This window comes from Agelaius tricolor, unplaced genomic scaffold (genome assembly GCF_023055355.1).
Source record: "Agelaius tricolor isolate 1412-34295 unplaced genomic scaffold, bAgeTri1.0.p SCAF_15, whole genome shotgun sequence".
NCBI classification, from domain to species: Eukaryota; Metazoa; Chordata; class Aves; order Passeriformes; family Icteridae; genus Agelaius; species Agelaius tricolor.
In genome coordinates, this window is record NW_027269275.1 from 8,279,792 (window position 1) to 8,297,265 (window position 17,474).

General features: G+C 43.2%; 1 protein-coding gene across 1 annotated transcript in view; it reads right to left on the minus strand.

Moving 5' to 3' along the window:
- NETO2 (neuropilin and tolloid like 2) overlaps positions 1-15,305 on the minus strand; it is a 30,467-nt gene extending 15,162 nt beyond the window's left edge. Inside the window, exons 1-3 of the mRNA XM_071440332.1 lie at positions 14,912-15,305; positions 2,852-2,908; positions 1,258-1,398 (exon numbers count right to left, since the gene is read on the minus strand). Of these exons, the coding sequence (XP_071296433.1) occupies positions 1,258-1,398; positions 2,852-2,908; positions 14,912-14,945 (232 nt within the window). The 5' untranslated portion in view covers positions 14,946-15,305. The remainder of the gene's footprint in view (positions 1-1,257; positions 1,399-2,851; positions 2,909-14,911) is intronic.
- Between the last annotated feature and the right edge of the window lie 2,169 nt (positions 15,306-17,474).

Sequence of the window (17,474 nt, forward strand, 5' to 3'; positions counted from 1 at the left end):
TAACCTCAGGACTGGGATCAGAGCTATGACTCTCACATCTGTGGTTTGGATCCCAGAACTTTCTCCTGTGTGAATGAATGGCTTTAGTGTTCCTCATTCCTGGCATCAGCTGTGCTGCGTGAACCTCCCGATCCTGGCTGGCTCAGGAGTGACAGCCCTGAGGAATCACACGCTGCCTGCTTGTCCTGAATGCCAGAAGGATTTTCTCTGGCATCTCAGCCCTCCCAGCAGACCTTCTGCCTCACTCACAAGAGCTACACGTATTTGGAGCTGCTGGCAATGTTGGCAGTGCTCTGCATGAAGGGGCAGATCTTGGCTAGAAGTTCTGGAGGGCTTGGCCCCTCTCAGGCACCCAGAGTGTTTCTGTGGGGGGACTGAGGAGAGCTGGAAGCTGCTCCTGTGGCCCAGCCCTGCAGCAGGACAGCCTGGCTGCTCCTGTGGCACTCCTGGGCAGGAAAGGTGCAAAGCCAGGATGTGCACAGGAACAAGCAAAAAGGAGGGGATTGTGAACCACTGCTGTGCTGTACAAATAAAAACTCATCAAACCTCATTACTTGAAATATTTAAATTAATTGATATGAATCTGATGATTAGGCTGACTAGTATTTTTAGCTGACTTCAGTGAGGTTTGGGTGCATTCTAATAGGAGGAAAAATAATTGGAGTGTCTCAAGTCTTGCAGCCTTTATTTAAGATATTCTCATTGGAATGTGGTTTTATTCTAGTTAATGACATTTTTTTGTCCTCATCACATTATATTAATAGTGACCTCAGCAGTGCTAACAAATCTCTGTATTTTTAGTACAGTGCTATGGCAGTCAGATATATCTTTTTATTAATGAAGGACAGCATAAAGGTTTTCTGCTGGTGAGATAGAACATTACAGCATGGTATGAAATAGCCTTCATCTTTTGCAATCTATTATTAGTGCTATTAAGGTAACAAGCTACAATTTTGATCTTACTAATTCCATATCTTCATGGATTACAGTAGATATGCTGCTCCTTTTCCTGGCTGTGAGGATATGTTTTATTCTACATAGCTAATTTCTTCATATTTGCATTTCTTATTTATTTGTTGTTATTACTTGAGAGAGAAAATTTAGCTTCTTGTTCAAGTAAATGACTGCAGGATTCTTTATATTATCAGTATGGCCATGCAATACTTTACAGCAGGGTAAGATGACAGTTTTAACAGGTCAAGATTTTCCATTTCACAGTAAGATTACAGCATAACAAAAAAGAAATGAAGCATGTACCTTCTAAGATGTAGATGCACTCTTGATTGGGTGGGTACATGTTTGGGTAGTTTGGTGAAGCAAAATGTCCTCCATTACTGGTCCGGACCCAGTTGTCACACTGGGTGGGAGGAATGCGATTCACTCCAATGTTTTGCCCACCTTAAGCAAAAAGAAAAAAAGTGATCAAATAAGTGATCTGCAAGCATGCAGATTTGATAAAGTAAAATTCTGGCATGACACATAGCCTATAAAGAAGAAAGTAATTTATTTTGGTTGCAAGCCCTCTTGTAAGGTTCTCATTAATATCTATCAAAGAAAATCTTATGTTTAATTTTGTGGTGGGGTATATCCTAAAGAAATCACAGTGTTTAAATATCAAATATATCCAGAGATTGGATATATTGGAAAGCAGAGGGAGTAATTTTTTTTTTTTTCACCCAACTCAGTCCAGGTTTTTGATACTCTTCTTTCTAAGTTAAATAGTCACAGTGGCTGCCAATAACATTATTTTATGGGTTATGTCATCTCCATTCCTATGTAAATATAATCAGAAATATTTGTCAGCTTTCATTGGTTTTGACCCTGATTCCAGAATATGCTAAGGTGGGATATCTATTTACAGTAATTTGTTGGAATACAGGAAGTTTGTAACAGAATGAATTTCAATATGCAAATACACTAAACACAGCAATGGCAGTTAATGAAATTCCTAGCTTGCCCTGGTAGCTAAAGGTCTCATTTAGGATCACAGTTCCTCTTCTGGATGTACAGGGAAATGTGTTCTGGGACTGAGATGATGCAGTTTAGTAAGGTAATTCTTCATGCTGGATCATTCACAGAGCTTGGTTCAGATTTCCTCATCCACAGAGATGAGGTTGGGAATCTCTGACATTCTTAAGTACCTTTGGCTCTTCTCCTTGCTATCCACAGAACTGGAGAGAGTAAGACATAGGATATGTATTTTCAGCCAGGTATTTCCTAAATCTCACAGGGTACTCATAGTGTTATTTATATTTACACAGTTTTAATTTGCAGACCTGTGAGAGGACATCCATGCTGGTACAAGTCTTAGATTCCTCCAGTAAATTACATCACCTTCCACTGGTACCTTGAGAACTTTTTGATTTATGGGGGTGAAAACTTTCTCTATTCTGCAGAAATTTTTCAAGGAAATTCTGTAGGCGGCAGTTCAAGGAATTCTTCTCTCTTAAGTGTGGGTAATCCCACATATGAAAAAATAAAGTTTGTGCAATTGATTCCTTCCCCACTCAGCAGGCTTCAAAAATGTTTGTGGGTGGACTATTTGAAAAGCTTGTTGTCAGATACAGAAAACATGAATTTTTGTGGTGGTTTCTTTCCCACCTCTAACATCTCAAAGTGTAGAACTTTACCCGGGAAAGTGAAACTTAAATGTTCTTTGTGCCTGCATGGCTTTGTTCATTTGGGAGAAAATGCAGCAAATGGGGGAAAACGGAAAATCCTGCAGTTCATCCTGGTAATTCAAGAGCTATTCATATCTGAATACAAACATTTCATTTCACTTATATTGCTCAGTTAAAAGTTATAAAGCTGTTCCATTTTTTGAGAGAAAATCATCAAACTAAAATTGTACCTTGTGTCTTCTGTGCAACAGCAATGCCTTCCACTACCAGGATTGTTACAAGCAACACTGATGAGAGAAATTGGACAGGAGAAACATCAGAAATTCTTCAAAGTTATAGACCATTTTCTGCAGTCCCAGTTCATGCAAATCCTGGCATCACTGACCAAAACAACTCAGAACATACAAAAAGATGTAATTAATTCATTTGTTTTCTTTAAAATTTCAACTCATGAAACCAGTGCAGTCTATGTGCACTGCTGGTCCTTCTTCCAGGTTCCTCAAGAAAGTGTGTATGAGAACAGCAGTTCGTTGTTTGAGGGGACTTATAAGAATATTTTCTGGATTTACATGGTATCTGTTGTCTATAAAACTTTTATATCCTGAAACAAGATGTTTCACTGCTATAATGAATCATATTTATCCTAAAACTCTATTTGCATAATGTGTGCAAAAGACTTCTCCAGCTTCCAAGAAATTAATCTGGACCACAGGAGACACTGCATTGTCTTAACCCCTCCATAGATTTCACAGATTTGTGCTTGCAAGAGTGGTGGTTGTGATGCTGCCACACAATACCAGTGATTTCTGCAAATGATGAGGTGGTAGAAAATGGGCAGATGCACATTCTGGAGATGCACAACCTCCCTCTTTCTTTCCTTCCTTTCTGGCTGTTTTACTTTTGGCCTTTCCTTTACATTTACATATTCCCTGCACCCAAGAAGCATCCATATGAAAAACTCCATATTCCACAGTCCATCAGCAATTTTAAAGCAGCCTTAATGTTTAGATTGTCCTAAAATGCTTTGTCAACTTTGTCACTTCAAATTGTTTAGGATTACCAGGAGGGAGAAAGAGAATGAAATCAAGTAAATTAATATGCCACTCTTCAAATCTTCCATTTGCTTGCATCTGGAGAACCTCAGAAATTCTGGCCACATCTCTTACAGAACTACCTAAGCAGGCCTGGACTGCCCTGGACAGAAGGCAGCTGAGATAGGACACAAGTTACAAAACCACAAGTATCACTGAGATTGAGAACTGAGCAACTACTGCTTGTCTCAGTAGAGAACCAGGGGCTGTGAGACAAAGCAAGCAGGAGGCATGTTCAAATTAAACAAAGATTTTTCTTTTTTTCCTTTCTTTTTTTTTTCTTTTTTTTTTCTTTCTTTTTAAATGCACATAATTCATAATGCATCCTTGAGGTAGAAAATTCTGTTTCAGAAACCCCTTAAGCCCTAAGTTGTTGGCAGTCTGGGATGTATTTGGGGCAAATATAATTTGCTCTATTTTTATACTCATTCTGCTTTTATATCTCTGTAAAAGAAGATACCAAGCAAGATGGACCTTTGATTTGACCTGGTATGGCCCTTCCCATGTTCTTAATCTACTTGTCAGACAGGCATGGCCTTAGCACTGCAGGGCAAAAAAGAGATTTCAGCAGGAATTTTATTGTCACTTTCAAGAAATTAATTTTATTTTCTGAGCCTTCCTGCCTTGTTACTCAGGCATTTCAGTGGCTCAGTTGAAATGGCAGTTTTTCCATCTGTGCTTTTCCCTGTGTTGGACTTTGAGCCCTTTGGAGCTGCAGAGTGAGCATGCACTGACTGTGAACCACAGCGATCTTGTCTCAGCTCATCCAGATGCTCCTCTAACACTGGCATGGATATTTCATCTTGGGAAAAGATTAAAGGAATCAAAGTCTGCTCCTGAAAGTGTCCATCCAGCATTTATGTTTTATTTTGTATGTTTCTGCTGCCCTTTCTTCTCTCTACCCATACAGAAGTAGACTGTGTTTCATTCTGAAACTTTCCTCACCAACAACTGCTTTTTCCTGTGTAAGTCAGTTCATAGCTGTGGGTGTTTTCTAAAATACCATATGGGTCTTGCAAACAAGTGCTATGTTCTTAGAAGCTTATTTGATTTTTAGGGATGGATTATGTTAGAGTAGGTGAAGATTTAAGCAGTTTTTCAATTTCCATCTTTGCAATAATTCTGCATTTTCATCAATATTAATATACTTAAAAATATACTATCTGTCATTATCCAAATACAAAGCAGATGCTGCTAATCATAACTGACTCACCCTAAACTCAAAATTCCTCCTTCAGAAGAAAGTATCTAGCACCCATTACTGGTATTCAGTTATGGATGTTCACTAGTCTTTAAAGCAATGAACAAATATCCCATCTTTATTAACATATGATTGACATTAGTTTTCAGCTGGTTTTAGTTCTTACTATTCCTTACATAGATGATATTATTTTACAATTATTTACAGTTTATTTTTGCAGCTTCTCTGTTTAAACTGTACACTGAAGAATCTGAGTTTGTGAGTTGCATGAACTTCCAATGCATTTGTACTCCTGAGATCACTTGTCCCAAACAGAGAATCTTGACAGTGGTTATAAAGTTGTCACTCTCTTTTCTACACTGGTTTTGGTGCAACACTTCAATGTTGACTTTTGTTGCTAAAGTAAAGTGAGTTTCCCCAGTCCTGTGTAAATCATGTGGCAGTGTTATGTTCTATTGAATTCATCTTTCTTAAAGATGTGCTGTGCCCACTCTGTTTTGCAAGGACAGAGCAAGCTCTGTGTAACTTATGCTGCTTCTCAAAATGCAAACAGAGCTTTCACTTTTTTTCTTAAAGCAAACACACAGAGAAATGTAAGTGAAATTAACATGTGACTAACAAAATCAATGCAAATAGTCACTTTCAAGCAACAGTGAAAAATTGAGGGTTTGTTGGTTTGCTTTGGTTTTTATTTAGTACAGCTCTTTCCTATGGCTACCACTGTTCCAATACACTATTTAAAAAAATTTCAGTATGCATTGACATTTATTTCAGTGATTGTACTGGTGGAAACAACATAAGAATAGATGTTCTGTTAAACTAACCATTGATTTCCCCTCTTGCTGATGTGGATAAAGCAACAATCCCCCTAAAAGGACTTCAGAAAGCCTGATTGGCTTTCACTAGAGCTGTGCTGTTTCTATAAATAGTCCTGTATGTGTGTGAATGCAAACAAACAGAGCCTACTCCTTGCAGAGCAGCATGGATATGCAGGCAACTGCAGAAGATATGGGTTGAATATTTGTCTGACTGGCTTCTTTTGCCATGTTCTATGGATGACTGGGAAGGTATGGGCCACCTTCTGTTTGTTCCTTGCTCTTTCCATCCTCTTCAGTTTTAATCTCTTGCACCTTGTTCTTGCCCTTCCCTGGCAGTGCCCATCCTCCTCATGCTCTCAACAACCCTGAAGATGTAAGGGTAGCCCAGGTAGCAAATGTTCCAGGGTCTTCCTTCCTTTGGCACCACTTTTATCCCAGCTGACAGCCTGATAAAGAGAAGAGGTGTCTCTGGCTAATGGTCTGGATGTGTGCTGTCTTCATCAGTGAGACACTGCTGGCAGAAAGGTGCAGAGGACTTACCTGCTCTTCCTGAGAGTACTGGGCAGGACTGCCTGAGGTAGGATTGCCTTAAACTGAGTGCACTGACATGGCACAGTACCATGTGGGAAAGCCAACAGGAGTTAAGGGGCTGTAAACAAGGTCTATCAATACTCAGGATGAAAAGAAAAGGAAAAAAATAATCAGTCAGGATATTTTTAGACCTTTCAGACTGTTTCCTTTAACCCATTTTTGTGTGCATTTAAAAAAAAAAACAAAGGTATCTCTTGGTGTCCTAAATTCATACTACTTCCTGGAAAAATAATTTCAATTCTCAAAGACTAATTTGGACAATTCAAGTCCATAAGGAGGAAGATGTCTAGGGAAGAGATAAATCCTGGAAGTTGGTGCAGTAGAGAGCCATTGCTGAACCACTGTCCTGGGACTGCAGCAGGGCCACAGTCACAGCAATTAGAACAGACATGAGAGACTGAACCACTTTCACTAACAGTCTTGTAGCACTTCCAGAAGGATGAAGAATGATCTTTTTATTTCTAATAAACTCCAATTCAAATATTTATTGTGCACCTGAACTTGAAATGGGACACAGTATTCCTCTGCTCCTTTTTTCTTCTTTGAAAGCCTCTCACAGATCTCTCTGACATGACTACTCTTCAGTGTGGATGAAAGAGAAGTCTAGGCTTAGCTCCATAGTCTATTATGGCACAGGAAGCACAAGTAGTGAGGAAAGATGCCACTTGAACATGGCTTGCTGATGTAAGCAGCAGCACAGTGCAGGATTGCACTGAATATCAAAGGGATTCTAGGGGAGAGCTGGGTGTTTTGTTTTCACTGGAGGAGTGTGATGAGAATTCTCCCAGAGGAGCCTGAGCTGTGGGACACTGACCTTATGAACTTAGAGATACTTAGGTGAGAAATGTAATAAAAGTCAGTGCTTCTGCACCTTACAGTGAGCTTCCCCATGACGATCTGTACCCTGCAGAAGAGGCCATCCTTCAGCCAACAGCAGCATGCACACTGAGGCAGAGATTGAGGAGCTTTTTTATTCATGATCTGGTATTTGTACTTGTATTTCATGAATTATGGTGCACACTCTTGTACTCCTATTTAGAGCTCTGATAGTTTTTACCTGTGTGAGCATGAACTAGAAACCTAGAAAAAGCAGCCAGCTTCTGTCTGTTTTTAAAATAATGGATTTTTCATTTTCTTCACTTCTTTGCATTAAATATTTTAGATCACATAGCCTGCAGACAGCTGTATAAATTTTGAAAAGTGAAGACACTAAACATACAATTCAAGTTCTTCCTATTCTGTTGCTAAAGTAGGCTTACAGAATAACATAAAAGAAGCCCCTGAACTGGTGTAATAAACTGCATTGTTTGCAGAAGCCAAGATGTTCTTTGTTGGCATTTCCTAAATTTTATAAAGTAAATCTAAGCTAAAAAAGAAAAATGAAGGCAATTTCTGCATTGGAGTATAGAGAGGGAGGTTCACAAATGTGTGGCTCCTACTTCCCTTTAAAAATGAGAATACTATAGTTAGTTTTGCAGTAAATGGGTGCCCAACCCAATACTGAGAAATCAGCATGGTGCTTGGATAAACAAGTGCTTTAGGCTGCAAATCTGACATATGCTTGTACTTTATGGCAAACACATTCTTCAGATTTCATGGGATCCAGTTCAGCTCTCAGCTCCCTGTGATCTATCCTTCCCCTGCTCTTTCTGCATGCTCTAGGGACCTTCACACAGAGACAACAGACTCGATTTGCTGGGTGGCTCTGAGAGCAGTGTCTGTCTTCAGTGATGCCAGTGGGGGATCTATGCATGCAGGGCAAGCTGAATATCAAACTGGGCAGCAGTCAGGCACAGCTGAGAAACATTCCACCATGTTTTAAAATAAAGACTTAATAATTTAGAGTATTACACATTCTTAGTATAGAGGTAGCCAGAATCCTAGGGATAAAGATGACAGACTTTGCTTAAAGCAGGATTCATTGGATCCCTGTGCTCTGCTCCTTGGATCGGGCAGCACCTTGTACACACACAGTCCAGAGGGATGGTAATTGGCAACTCACTGGTCATGCATGTTGGAAGATCTTGCCAGGATGCCTGCTTCTTTCTGGCAGATACAGCCTGGAGTAACAAATGCTTGATCTTAATTATGGACTCTGTTTTGCCTTATGGGAATGGTTCCTTTTCTGTGTGTTCTTCTTAAACTTAGCTCCTCATTTGCCCTGTGTACTAAAATTAGTGTTACTTTCAGCAACTGCTCATCACAGTATTTCAGGTTTTATATCCAGGTTTTACTCATGCATCTAAACAGTAATATTAGCTATTAATGAGTTGGGGACATTTATGATTATTATATCCTAGCCTCTTCTCTGCCCAACATTAACTACATATTTTGGTTGCTTGTAAGGACTCTGATCAAGGATTAGTTGCTGCAAAAATTCAAAGTGAGTGATTGACTAGTGGCTGGTCTTGTAAAGAACTTGTACAATTTAGACAGACAGGTAAAGTGTCCAGACACTTTGGATTTCATGTAATTCTGTGTGCATGGTCACCTCCTTTTCTTTCAAAAAGCTTATTAACTGCTTTAGGATTCAAGCCATTTTTAGCTCAGAAACACACACTGTAAATTTCAAGGAATGAGATTTTTCTCTCTCTTCCTAGCATTTGCTATGTTTGTTAATTGACAAAAGGAATACTGGATTGCATCTGTTGCTGCTGTATTTAAGGCTAACCATTCTGTTGCTGAGGATGAAAACATGGCAGTTTTTGAATCCCAAACATTTTTATAGTTCTTACCCTGTATACATTCCTTAATCTATTGCAGTCTCAACAGAACATTTGCAGATTGGTAAAATGAGTATCAAAGAGCATTTAAGGTGGCTGCCTACAACTTATCCTATTAACAGCTCCAGTGGTTTCCTCATATTGGAACATACAGCAGGATTGTCACAGAATAAAATACAGAGATGAAGGTGTGCATCAGGCAAGACATATTTTAGCTGGTTTAAGTCTTACCCAGAGCATGCTAGTGGAGCTGCCAACACATTTTTAATCCTTCTCACAGAAGCTTGATAGCAGAAGTGGGCTTCACCAGCTATTAACAGTGACTCTGGTGCCTTCTAAGATCCAAATCTTGTTAGCCATTAACTGCCAGCAGGATATCTGAATGCACTCAGGTCTATTCTCAGATATAACAGTTTCATCTCACTCCAGCTGTTTCCAGTAAGGATTCCTCTCTTTAAGATTGTCAGAGAAACAAATTGGGACTCATCTCTGCAGAGAAACCAGGTTAACTGATTCAGGAAGTAAGTGCCCTTTGATAAAATGCCCATGTCCATGTCCCTTTGCCCATGTCCCTTTGATAAAAATCATCTCCAGAACAATTCATGCTTGGATGGATCTGTGACAGAGTCCCCTCTAGGTTGGCTAAAAACATTTAACGTTTCTGATCCTGTCCTCCATTAGAAATGTATAAGCAGCTGTGAGCTGCTTCATTTTACCAGTTGCTCCACATCCTGTTACTTATAATCCATCCCTGGCTCTGTCTGCCAGCAAAACTTCTGCCAGAATAATGATAGCTTTCATTTTTAAAATAGAAACTTTCCTTTTTATATGGAAGAGCCTTTTTTTTTCATCTCCAAGCTGTGTGCAGCAAGAGAACTGATGAGAAGACTGCATGTGCAAACCATGTTGATGAGGGGTTTCAAAACCTTATTAAAATATGTACACTGACTTCTAAGTTCAGATGACTTCCCTCTAGCTGACAGAGCTAAGAGCTAATCCTGCTGCATATGACTATTCTGAATACATCTTTCCCAGAAATAGCTTATTCCTAGAGAAATTGGATAGTGATACTTTTGACTTAAAAATCGATCAGATTATACCAGACTTCTTTATCTTCTCTTATTTATTAGCAATATACTGTATTTTTCAGTGGAAATAATTTCTGGAATGTCTATTACAAAATTAGTATTTAAAGTTCTCTTCTGCTATCTTCTTTCATGTCTGGCAACAATTTATGTACACATTACAATTTTTTCTTTTCCAGCTTTTCACTCTCAGTCCCTTAAAAAGAGACTTAACTTAGTGTTCATCAATTTTACCATATGATATAGAAGGAGGTTTTGTGAAATCATTTCTAAACATATTGGCCATCCTTTCCTACTGCATAGTGGAGTCAGCTTATTAATAACAGAAAACTGAGCAAAGCACAAAGATAATCTGAAAGAAATGTGGATTTTTTTTATTAAAAGTTACCTGCTGGCTTTTCTTGTAAAATTTACACTTGCCCAACCCCATATCTTGCAGTATTTGTGGGGGCAGTTGCCAGTAATATGTTGACAGAGGCAGCAAGCTGTTTAAGTTGTCCTAGACTGTAAGTGCTTCATTAGTTAAAAAAAAAAAAACAAACAAACAAATTGGAATGTACAAGGCAGATAAGCAGCAAGCTTGTTTGCAGTGTTAGAATCCCAGCTTGAATCCAAGACACTAAAATTTTGCTTCAGTCCAGACAAGTTATACTACTAGTACTGGGTTTGTTTTGTATGTAAACTGCAAGTACTAGAGTACGTGCAATTAGCTGCTCTCTTCATTTCTCCAGTGAATTATGACTTTCTGACAGGTTCATAAATGATGAATAGCTTATAAAGTTTTACTTCAAGGGTAATTTTTTTCTCTAATCTCTCCCTGTGAATTAAACCTTAAGGAAGATGCTGAAAATCTTAACTTTTTCATTAGATAGGGATACATAATTTAGTAGTTCCTTTAGCTTCAATCCAGTATTATTCTATACTGTGGCTGCAGCCATATACATGACTTACCCACTGAAATTTGCTATTAATATCAATGTAATTGCAACCAAGTTGTTCTGTAAAAATTTTAGCAGTCACTGTCATCTATGTCTTAGGAAAAAGAGGGAGTTAATGTATCTGAAGTCATGCTTCAGGGTGGTGCATTTTGAATATGAATTTTGTATGTGTATGAAGAGCAAGGTGTAATACACACCACCAAACACTTGCCTTGTTTTTAACACTGCAGCTTTTTGAATCCTACTTCTGCAAGAAGTAACTTGAGTTACTTCTGCTGAACTGCTTAGCACTGCATGCAGTTTGGACCTTCACTTTTTTTCAGTGCAGCAGAAAAGGTGGAAAGTAGATACTGTTCAAGTAAAAAATAATATTCTGACTTCACTTGATACTGCCTTTGTTAGGGTCACTGTAGCTTCTACAGTCAGTACTTTTGCTTTTGGCTTTAATGAACAAATCATGAAACTATTAGGAGATTTTTGAATAACCTTTTTTTCTGCTTGTTTTCAGCTTTTTGTGGCATTATTACACCTTTTGGTTTTGGAAATAGGCAGCCATAATTTCTAGCTTTTGTGTGGAAGGAAGCATTACTTCCTAACACTACTTGTTTGTGAGAAATTAACTGTTAAAATCATGCCAAAATGCAAATGAGGAGCTGGAGCAGAATGGCAGGAAGTTAAATCATAGCAGTCCACATTCTTGCAACCTGATGGAGTTGCAAATAATTCTGTAGTTCACTGGAAGGTTGGGAATGTACCAGTAATTTGTTCTACTCCTGGCTGCTTGTTGAATTACTGGGTCAGATGCTAGAGAATTCTCTTTTTGGCTTTCTAAATTAATCCAATATATTAACTGAAATAGCCCAAAACTAATGTAGAGGAAGGATTTAACTGACAGCTTGTACAGTTTTTTAAAGCAAATAACAGCATATGGAAATGAAAGAGGGAGCATATTTGAAGCATGGGAACGAGCCCTTAGCAAACACATTTTGGGGGAACACCAGGTATGAGGAAATTCAAGGTAGGTATATTTACTTCCTCAGCCCAACAGGGGCATGGCTTTATTATGAGAGCAGCTGCTTTTCTCTCTCATGAAGTGGAGGGTTCTGGTTCTTTACTGTTGTAGAGCAGTTGCATTTTGCAAGCTGTGCCAGGCTCAGGGAAGGATTCTAGCATGCTTAAGATGGCATTGAGAACTGAAGGCAGGAGGCAAAGGCTTTGTCCTCCAACAGCCCAAATGCAGCAAGCTCTTGGCCTCCAAAGGGTTCCAGAGCCCACAGAGAAAGCAGGTGGGCACTGGCTGGGCTCCACCTGAGCAAAAGCTGCAGCCACTGAAATCTCAGGGCTGTCGTGCTCTAGCAGCGCTGCCACTCAGCACTGCTGCCCGGGAGAGCTGGAGCAGAGCAAAGAACCCAGGCAGGATGATGGGCTCAGGATGAGACTTTGAAAAGTTCTGCTGAACACTACAGACAGAGACAAAGAATTACATTAAGCTTTTATTTAAATAGTCCTTGATATTGATAGCTGAGGAAGAACAGATGAATAGCTCTGAACAAGTTTAATATAAGAAATTCCAACTGCCACAAAGTATGAGGGGCTCTTTTCTGCCCTGAGGTAACAGCCACAAAATAGAATCTCTGTGGATGACAGAAATGTATACATACACGCTCTGTTAAGAATAGAAGATGTTTCTGAGAAGTATTAAATAAAATATGACTTCTCATGATACACTAAGCTTCATAGTACTTTGCATGTGGTTTAGCAAAACTCCCCCAGTTCTGCACATGAAGCTATTTGTATGGAGGAAAAAAAATTACTGCCACAGTAAGTAGGGCTTCCATGCAGAATTTAAGATGCAATTTGTAAAATATGGATAGTTACTTTGAATTTTATTCCCAGCAGTTTCCTTCTGGAACTGAATGTATACACCTATCTAAAGGAATATACTTTTTTGTTTCTGATTAGGTGTAATAATGGGACTATGTAAGGACTTCTATTGAAGCAGAGCTAAAAGGGAGTTTATGATGCTAAGTGATGATAGGTTGTTTCTGTAGTCATGGCAAGGGATGTGTTTAGAATACTAACAGCTTATTGACTAATGGCTTTGTGCAATTTATGGATTATGAATAATACAAAAAACTTCCTGTAGAGGGACTTTTTACCCGGACACTAGTGTGATCATAAAAAAATATAGAGGTCTGTTCAGTGGAAAACCTGTACAGTCAATTTTGCAGCAATCACATATTTTTGAAATGTCATTAAATCTGCATGTGTATAAAGTATTTAAGTAGTAGATACAACAGTTGTATTTTATGGTTGTTTTATAGTGGCTTCTGATATTTAAATATGTTACTTAAAAGAGGCAGTAGAAAAAAGAATCTAAATGCTTTGTATTCCCCATGTAAGCCATATGTTCCTACGTTGTCTAAACTCAGTGAATGGTTAACAATATAGAGACAGACATTTATTAAGAACAAGTTTCTTCTGTCTCTCAGTTATGATGCTAATAAATGAAAAATATTTTTGAAACCCTAAAGACATAAAGTCCTTCATGCCAGGAACATGAGATTTTATGGCCCATGGAAACATTCTGGATTTAAAACAGACTTCTTTACAACTTTCATACTGTGGGAAGACATCAATGTATACTCTAAACAATTCTCCACTCTGCAGTAGTGCCTTGTTGGCTTCAATAATGCATGCAGTCACAACATCTCCTAACAGAATAATTTAAAATAACAATCATCATTAAAAATAAAACAAAACAACAGAGACTGGAATCCCCATCAAGTCTGCTATTGCTCAAGAAGATACAGAATGTTAGAAATAATTTCTTGAGGCACAAGGTTAAGTGTCACATCAAGATTTCTTTCCTAACAGAAACCCCTGGCCCATTGTCGAGCTGTATAAATAATAGCACAAAGAAATACTCGGATGAGGAGCCTTGCTCCGTTGTTTACCTCTGAACAGAAATAAGTTAGAAACAAGATTTAAAAGCCTCAAGAAGAAAAGCACAGGTAAACACCGGTCAGTGTGTAGCTTGTGACTCAGGTGACTGATTTTATGAAAACCTTGCTGAAAACAGACCTTGTTCCCGATAACAAGTGTGATAAGCTGAACAGTGTGGAGCAGCTCGTCAGGAGAGTCACGAAAGCAGAGAGTATTTTTACTGTGAAAAGACGAGCGTCGGATTCCGCTGGTGTGTCTCGGGAATATACGGGTCACCGGGGTAGGGTCGCTGCCACTGTGACCCATCTTTCTGCAGGCTGGGACCCCCCGGAACCCGAAGTGTCCCAAACCCGGGGTACGGAGGTGTCCCCGCCGCTGGGACCCTCCCCAAGCCCGAGGTGCCGAGGTGTCCCTGCTACTGGAACCTCCCATGCCCGAGGTGCCGAGGTGTCTCGGCCGCCCGCCCGCCCTAGCGGGACCGGGGGCAGCCCGGGATGGGTGCGGGCTCCCGGCCCGGCTCCCGCTGGGCTCCGGCAGCTGCGGCCCGAGCCGCAGCGCTGTGTCTCGCGTGGGGCAGAGCGGGGCAAGAGAGCGGCGGCCGCGGGGCAGGGACGCGGGGCAAGAGAGAGGCGACCGCGGGGCAGGGACGCGGGGCCGCGGGGCGGTGCGATGGGGCGGTGCGATGGGGAGGCGCGGAGCGCCGGCAGCTGCCCGGGAAGAGCAGCCCCGGCAGAAGCGTGGCGGCCGCCCCTGCCCAGCCCCCGCGCCCGCCGCTCCGAAGTTTCCGTCGGCGCAGGGAGGGCTCCGGGGGCAGCGCGGGGCGGCCGAAGGGGCGGCGCCGCCGGGGGTATCGCGGTCCCCGCTCCGGCGGGGCGCCGTGCCGCCCGCGGCTCCTACCTTCCAGCACCGAGCAGAGTTTGTGCAGGGCCATTGTCTCCCGGCGGCGGCGGCGATCAGCGGCGCTCCATGGCCGCGGCGGTGCCCCCCGCGAGGGCGCTGTGCCCGCGGCTACGGCTCGGCCCCCGCCCGCCCGCGGCCATGCCCGGCGCCCCCGCGGGGCGCGCTCAGCCTCCGCCGCCCGCGCGCGGAGCCGCCGCCGCGCTCAGTCCCATCGAGAGCGGGGCGCGGCGGGCTCCGTCGAGGCTGGCCTGCCCCGGGGGGCTCCACGCGCGGCGCTCGGAGCGCAGCCCGGCAGCTCCCAGCCCGACTGAAGCGGCTGCTGCTAAATGAAGCTCATTTAAGATGTGAGGGGTGTTTGCCTGGATGAGCCGCTTGTACGCATGTGCCCGCCCCCGACGGAGCCCCGCAAGCAGCCACAGCCGCAGCCGGCGGGGCCGCTGTGCTCCTCCCGCTCGGCCGGGCACCGAGGCGGGGGCGACAGCGCCGGAGCAGCACCCGTTCTCACCCCGTCCCCACGGGGAGCCGGGGCTGGCCCCGTGGCAGCGCCCCGCCTCGGACCCGCACCTCGACCCCCGCCTTGCCTCACGCCCCAGGCCCATCCTGCCCCCGTCTGCCGGGCTTTTCCCGTGTGCGGTGCTGGGTGCCGGAGAGCGTCCCCCGCGGCGGCGGGGGCGAGCCGTGCGGCCCCTCTCCAGCACACGGTGGCTTGGATAAGCCTGAATCCCGGCTGCCCGGCTTTGTTTGACATCTCAGTGGGTCCCCATGGGGTAACAGGGACACGGTGCTTCCCTCGGTGTTCCGTGGCTCCCCTTCGCCCCATCGCTGGTGGCAGGGAGCCCGCGCGGCTCCGGCAGTGCGGCGTGCCCAGCTGCCTGCCTGGCTGCAGTGTGCTGCCTGCAGCTCCGGCGCCGGGAAGAGCCCATCACACGCTATTGTGCGGCTGTTGTTTGACAAGAGTGACAGCTAAAATGGAGCTATTACTTTACAAGAAGTTAATAAAAAGGCGCACTTAGCCTGCTGCCTGCCCTGGCTCCCGTCCCTCTGGTTATCTATCACATCGGGTTCGCTTGTGAGGGGAGATGTTACTTCGGGAAGGGGCCCGAGGTGGAGGCAGGTGGCGATGTCGGGGGAAGGGCAGCAGATCCCGCCGCGGGGACTCCCGTCCTGCCAGACCCCTCCGAGCTGCCCAGGGCGGTGCGTGAGGGCGAGAGCTGCGGCCGTGCCGGACAGCCGGGGGCATGCCCGCACTGCCCATAGGCTACGTGTAAAATGATAGAAACACGGTAGTCCCTTAGAGAGCCTTTCAAATCTCCCATAAGCAACACGGCTTGAAGAATCGCTGGGCATTTCCTAGAGGATGTCTCCTCCCTGGATCTGCTCATTAGGCGAGGCTGAGATCTTTCATTCAGGCTCCAGGAGTATTGAAACGCGGAGATGTTTAGACCTGTGCGTGTTGCCAAGCTCTGCGCAGGGAGCAGGAGCGGTCCGGGCGCCCCCGGGCCGGGCCCGCAGGAGCTGCCCCGGCGCCGCTCCCGGGACGCAGGAGGTCGGTCCCGACTCGGGTCCTGCGCAGCGATGCACGGCTGCACCTCCAGCTGCCCCTCGCGCAGCTCCGCTGTCCCAGAGCAGGCACGCTGTGGGAGCAATCCGGAACCAACCCACTCGCTAGATCCAACAGATTTTGCGAACTGTAAATTATATGCGTAATTGCCACTTGGGACTCCGTCTGCTTAAGGAGTAGGGCAGCTCAGTAGAGTGTCTAACACGAGTGTGCGAGGTGAAGCTCTGATTTCCTTGTGGTTAGGTGCTCTGTATTTGAATGTTAAATTCTTTCTACAATGTTCAAAGGTCAGCCTATCCTGTTAGAAAATGTCATTCTCTTGCTTCAGATTATCTGTTAAATATTTCAGGCGCTTCAAGTCAGTGTGATTGTCAGCGAGGGCGAATTCAATGGAGAAGCGAGCGGAGAGCAGCGGGAGGGAGCGGGCCCGGGGGCAGCTGCTCCTCCCAGACCCCCGGCGAGAGCTCGCAGCAAAGGTCCTGAGCTTTTCTGGGTATTAAAGGTCCATTTCAGTGTTGCAAGAAGCTTCATGAAGTATTAAGGTTGATGGTCTGGCAAAATCCCAAGTTACATAATTATATTATTCTACTTACTTGAATTGTCCTTTCAATTTCAAATAGAGATGATACAGTCCTCCTCCAAGCATAATTTTTCTATGAATTGTGAAATAGCTGCTACATTCCAGCAGTGGACAAAGCGACTCCTCTGTTCCCCTCTTAACCATGTATTTATAGCTGTGTGATGAAATGTTAAGTTCTATAGTGGAAACTCCTATACATAGAGAACTCCTCAATAGGCGTATCTACTTCACATTTTCTTTACTAACAAAAATGTTTACTGTAGTAATGCAAGAAAATATCCAAGACTGCTGTATCTGGCATCGTTCACATTTTTTATCCTCTGCAAGTACATTATTAAAATCTGACTGTGCTGTTGTGCAGATTGTTAGGAAACAGGGGGTTGCCTGCTTTTTTTATTTTTTGGAATGCACAGTATAGC